Source organism: Triplophysa rosa, linkage group LG16 (genome assembly GCF_024868665.1).
Source record: "Triplophysa rosa linkage group LG16, Trosa_1v2, whole genome shotgun sequence".
Classification (NCBI taxonomy): domain Eukaryota; kingdom Metazoa; phylum Chordata; class Actinopteri; order Cypriniformes; family Nemacheilidae; genus Triplophysa; species Triplophysa rosa.
The window spans coordinates 3722652-3728712 of record NC_079905.1 but is presented as its reverse complement, the minus strand read 5'-3'; the positions used below and the strand labels follow the sequence as shown (position 1 = coordinate 3728712).

Genomic DNA, 6061 nt, shown 5'->3' with positions numbered 1-6061 from the left:
CGATTTGTAAAATTTGCTTTCACAATCAAACTATGCTGTTATTTTGAATGATAACTTGTTTATTTTTTTCAATTACGTTCACTTTTTTATTTTCGCCCGTCTTGTTCAAGTATAACGTTACATCGGTGTAACGTTAACTGCGGCGGTGGACCAGTCATTGAACCAGAGAAGTAACTTACAAGTAACGTTACACACTTCGTTCACAAACGTTATTAAACACTTACAGCAAAAATATGCCCCTGCATTTTAATGTCTTTTTTGGTTGTGTTTTCATAAATTTCACTGGTTCGTCGTGTAGCCATCCTCTGTGTTTGGGGGTTAAATGATTATAGAAATACATAGCATACTTATCTTTCCTTGCCATTTATCACTACAGCTCAAAGGCACCACAGTCGTTACCCGCTGCTTCTCTCAGCGACAGTGGCAAGTTCTTTAACTAATTCCTTCTTTGGATAAAAGCGTTAACTAAACTAAATATAACGTTAAATCACTTTACAGTTCCCAGACTAACAGAAAGTTCGCAGGTTCTTGTTCTAGTTGTGTACTTGTTTTTATTTAAACTGAACAAATAACAACTAATATTTTATGTTGTGAGTTTAAGGCATCATAAGCACAAATAGTTTATTCAGGGTACATTGTTTTTTTTTGTTAGTCTTTTCATGCATTAGTGTGAAAGAAAGAACAGTTAAAACTGGTGATTTGGTTAAACAGGTAAAGTAATATAGCGGAAAGCCTCTATTAAATAAATGACAAATACAAATGTCTTTAATGTTTTATAACACACTGACATAGCAGCACTAGCCTACACAGCTCCACAGTCTAATGCCTTCAAACATTTCATTTATCTAAACAATACAGTATCGGCCTGAATAAGATAATAATCAAGTTTATTCTGCTCGCCAATAATAAATGGACAGAGCTTCGAGTGATGTATCTCACTTATGATATAAAATATTAAGAATTAAAGATGTTAAAGATTGTAAAACAAATACAGAAAAGGTATCGGAAATGAACGGTTAGTTAATTTTGAATTGCATACAACATCTTTGAGACTAAAGTACAGTAACAGTGTTACACACATCATTATTGGTATGACATCAGAATGTTATCAAGTATTACATAAGTGACAAATAATAGTGCTCAATAAAATAACAATAAGTCAACACAAGTAACTTTAAAATATACTGACATTTAAAAATAAATCCTTCAGCATAAATATTCATGTATATGTGTATCACATAATCAGGTAGTATTGTAACATAACCAACATACTAAATACTGCAACAGTACTTGACTATAAAAACGGAAAAGGAAACAGTTTGGATCAAATCTGTCCTCTGAAATAAACGTGAAATCATCTTACAAACAGCTTTTCTTGTTAACTCTATTCCTAGAGTAAACTACAAAGTGATGATCACTCAAATGTTTTACTTTAGGACTCTCAGTACCAACACATACGGTATATGAAGTGATTTAACCCTGCAGTCATGAATGAAAACTTGACATCATATGATACTGATAAAATAAATCATTCCTATTATTACAATTACATACACACAACGACATATTCTCAAACAAATATAACTAAACTATTAAAACTTCCATAAAGAAAAGTGAAACTATCAAAAATAGATGACACAGCATCAGTTACTCACATCAACACATGCTGTGGCAAAAGCTTATAAATGCTTGCTTTCCTATATGAATCCCTTTATACTACTTTAGTTTTCAAAAACTCAACAACAACTAATGGAAACGTCAACTGTAACCTGAATGAAACGTTCTGTCATTGTCAAAAGCTGTAGTGTCTGATGGCATTCAACATAGACATTAGAAAATATAAAGAACAGCATCTTTAAAATGCACTTTGGGTTTTGGCAGCAAGGCAGTGTTAGTAGACAGACTCATGAACATGAAAAAGAGACAACCAAAAATATGCATTGAGGAGAAAGACAAAGAGTACGAGACACACAGAGTTACAAAAAGGAGACTAAAAAGATTTCAATAAAATGAGAGCGAGATAGCAAGAACAGTACAGAGTATGCATACTGCTAAAAAGTCATGGCTGTGTTGGAGAACAGGTGGGTTTAACCAGTGCGGGCCACCTAAAGAGGAAGAGAGATTGAGTCGGTGTCACTTATGTATGCAAGTATATGAAGAGTTTGGTTCCAAAATGAGATAACCATGTTTTTTTATTAGTTATGTTTTTATTGTGTTAGTTAGCTGTATTTTTTTGTTATTATGGCTTAAATCAAAACAAACCAAATGCAGTTTGATTGATATTAATTGGAATGCACAATAAAAAAACATGTAAAAAAACGGAGTTATCTCATTTTGGAACCAAACTCTTCATATACCAACACTACATATTTAACTAATAATGTCATGATTGTTGATGATATTTCTTGATTATATGTCTGTTTATTGACATTGGTTACATATGCATGTACAAAAGAAAACGTGTGTAGTGGTCAAATTTTTACCTGGGAAATGCTGACCCCGGTCAGCTTCTCAATAGTTTCAGGCAGTTTAGTCATGATGTCCAGCACTTCACCTGCCAGCTTGGCTGCACCAATCTCTGAACCTCCACTGGAAACCATGGTAACCTTATTGGTGGCTGACAAAGGCTTACTGATCTCTTCTGCCATCTAGTGTAGGACAGAAAGAACACATCAAGACAATGCATCAAATCAAGCCACATTCAAACACTAGGAGGCGCTGTCTGCTTTTTAGGATTTGGCTGTAGTATAATCTCTTAAAGATGATAGTTCTTTAACGTCAGTATTTTGTCATATTAAAAATATCACTATTAACACCGTCTCACCAGTGGCAGTTTCTCCAGAAGCATGTCAACCATTGCTCCTTCCTTGTACTGCTGGAAGGCCTCAGCTTTCTTGGTCATCTGCTCTGCTTCAGCCCGACCTTTAGCCTCCACAGCGTACGCTTCAGCTTCTCCTCTCACCTGATCAAAACATTTTACTCAATACAACTGAAGGTAGGCATTTAGGTCATAACTTAAATCCATAAACAAACTAAATGTCTGTGTTGGGTGAATAAATGAATCGATTGTTTAATCTAAACTGATCACTTACTCTTATGGCTTCTGCCTCGGCTTCAGCCTCCATGATCAGTTGAAGACTGTCGGAGAGCACATAATAAAGTAATATTCATATTAAAACCTAATATTCATTTTGAAATATGGACCCAAAAACATCACATTATCCATCTCACCGTTCAGCTTCCGCTATTTTCTCCAGCCGGTATCTCTCTGCCTCAGCTGGTTTCTTGACTTTCGCCTCCAGCTCTTTCTCTTTACGTGTGATCTCCTGTTCCTGCAGCGTGATTTGCTGCGAGCGCTCCACCACCAGCACCTGCATCTTCTCCTCCTCGATCCGTTGCTTCGTCTTTGCCACCTAACACAACATTTATACAGCAGATGCTTTAAAAGCTTCGTGGAACATTTGATTTTGTTATACCATATATTTTTCTGAAATAGTACACCTGAAAGGCTTGGTTGATGATTTACCTGTAACTGGTACGCCATTTCAGACTCAGCTTTTTTGGTGTTGACTTCAATGTCATAGGTAGCCTTCTTCAGCTCATAGTCTCTCTGAGCCTTAGCCATCTCAATCTCGTTCATGTATTGGGCTGATACCTTCTCCTGCATTGCATGAGCCTCCTATATACAGAAATGAGAGACACATAATGTGTAATATAATACTACCGGTAAGAGTACAGAGGCATTCATCATATAAAGATAGACTGCTGCAATAGAGAGAACTCTTACCCTGATCACAGAATCTCTTTTATTTTTGGCTTCCCCAATACGAGCATCCTTCTGCACCTGTGCCGTACGGGCCTTTCCCAAAGAGTGCAGGTAATCCTGAAAGAAAGACAGATTTTATTTTGAGATCACGTGGGCCCATCCTTAAACCTATAAAAGCCTTCCCAAAACAATTTAACTTTCACAAACAAGTTTAATAAACTTCTAGAAAACAGACCTGGTCATCGTGAACATCTTTAAGTGTGTAGCTGACCACGCTGATGCCCATGTTGACAAGGTCGGATGAGGCCACCTTGTAAACCTGCTCAGAGAACTTCTTGCGATCTTTGTAGATCTCCTAAAAAACAAATTTAACAAATACAAAGTTTCTGTACAATATATTTTGATCAGCATTCACACATTTTTATTACAAGTTTTGTTTGATGATGCAGAGTGCAATCGCATTCAATTTATACTGAAACGTAAGTCGCTTCGTTTCTAAATTTAAACAAATTTGCAAGCTAAACACAAATCGTTTACATGCATGTATTTACCTCTACAGTCAAGTGAGCAATAATGGCTCTCTGGTGACCCTCCAATGTTTCCAAGGAAATATGGGCAATCTCGGCTTCTGACTTTCCCATGAACATCTGACACGCCGCAGCCAACATCTGCTTATTCTGCCCTTGAATCTTCATCTGTGGTCAAATCAACACTCAGTTTTTGTGCTTATTCTACCCTATGAAAGGTTGTTTACAGCGTATTAAAGATGATAAGAAAACCTGTGCAATTCCAGTGACAGAAATTGGCACTCCATGACGCGTGTAGACTTTATCACTTTTTACGTTTAGTGTCATAGTGTTCAAAGAGATCCTGTAACAGAAAAATAAAAAGAACTGCGAGTTATTTAAAAATCACACAAGCACATACAAACACTCATAATAACAATAATACCTTTGGATCTGCTGAACACATGGAACAACAAAGACTCTTCCGCCAGAGATCATGAGTGGAGGAGAGCGGCAGAAACCTGGGACAGGTGTGACATCAACATGTTCACTTATTATTGATTTCTACCAAAAATGTATTTAAAAACACAATTTTGTGATGTGTTTTAGTCTTACCTGACACCACCATCGCCTCGTTAGGACCGCAAGTGTAAAACATCTTCACACTTTGGACCAAGCATCGAATCACGTGACGTGAAATTGAATAGGTTTACGAAGAAAAAAAGAATTACAATTATTCAGAGGAAATATTCAAAAAATATAATGCAAACAATCAGGTAGCTATGACTAATATGTGTAATATTTTTATTCCAAGAAATTGCACGATATCTTGTAATCGGCATTTTAAAGCCTTCCATGTCTTTAAGTGCTATCGATTGGGTGACGAGTTAAATGCGTCTCAGAAATGGTGGGATCGGACGCTAGACGGCATAGTCCTACGTTTGAGTAAGAAAAAAACGGCCCTTTATCTCGCTTTTAAACACAATAAGCTATAAAATTTCGTCGAGTTTCACGACGACGTTCGTATTTTATAGTTAAATGTGTTCGATGCTGAGATCTCTGTAAACACTGAATCCAATCAAGCGTCGAGGCTCCAGTAATAATGATAACGCTAACTTAATTATAGCACAACGGATGTTATTTAAGCCCCCTGCTACAACAAAAGCACATTGTATATTCGTAGTACATTCAAAATAACAGAAATGATAAAACTGACCATGAATAATAATATTGTATACAGGGACGGGAATGAATCCAGTGTTTACGTTTATCACGTCGCAGTTCACATCAACGTAAAATCGCTCGGAGCAGACTGAATAGAAAACATTATAATGAAACCATAATATGCTTACCGTTGGTTGAGTACTTAGTAAAACAATCAAATAACGGAGTGGATGATAGCACCGGATTGAGGTAATTCTGTAAAGCGCATACGAAAAAGACGCAGTAAGCAAGCTGTTTCTAGCAGCAGTGCGTGTGCCGTAGAGGTGGCGCCCCGCCCGGATCACAGAAGCATACTGGCGCCATCTCATGGCGGGATTTAATTAGAGCAGAAAATGCGCTCCGAGCTAATAACTTGTCTGGTATTACGTGTACTACAAACATTATCTCTCTCTCTCGTTCGCTTTTTATTTGTACTTTTTTTGCTATAAATACATATCAAATATCAGGTACGTGTGTAATGCATACGCTTGTGTAGTTGACTATGTCATTTTAATTAACAGTTGTAGGATGTGTAGGAAATTTCGTATTTGCCATATTTTCAAACAGGATGTTTATTTTAGGCGTT

At 36.7% G+C, this 6061-nt stretch overlaps 1 protein-coding gene across 1 annotated transcript; it reads right to left on the bottom strand.

The window, feature by feature from the left end:
• Positions 1 to 870: 870 nt before the first annotated feature.
• Positions 871 to 5789, bottom strand: flot1a (flotillin 1a). Its single transcript, XM_057354265.1, has 13 exons — positions 5625 to 5789; positions 4888 to 4937; positions 4718 to 4793; positions 4546 to 4636; positions 4318 to 4461; positions 4002 to 4121; positions 3788 to 3883; positions 3527 to 3679; positions 3232 to 3413; positions 3093 to 3138; positions 2825 to 2962; positions 2484 to 2648; positions 871 to 2105 (listed from the first exon to the last, which is right to left on the bottom strand). The coding sequence occupies exons 2-13, from the start codon at positions 4928 to 4930 to the stop codon at positions 2088 to 2090; spliced, it is 1272 nt and encodes a 423-aa protein (XP_057210248.1). The 5' UTR covers positions 4931 to 4937; positions 5625 to 5789; the 3' UTR covers positions 871 to 2087.
• Positions 5790 to 6061: the final 272 nt, after the last annotated feature.

Bases quoted from the DNA above. Each gene is read 5' to 3' on its own strand.
- flot1a (XM_057354265.1), bottom strand. From the start codon at position 4,930: ATGTTTTACACTTGCGGTCCTAACGAGGCGATGGTGGTGTCAG. The intron at 3,680-3,787 runs GTAAGAGTTCTC...TTCTGTATATAG, and splicing joins AAAGAGATTCTGTGATCAGG to GAGGCTCATGCAATGCAGGA. The intron at 3,414-3,526 runs GTAAATCATCAA...ATGTTGTGTTAG, and splicing joins AAATGGCGTACCAGTTACAG to GTGGCAAAGACGAAGCAACG.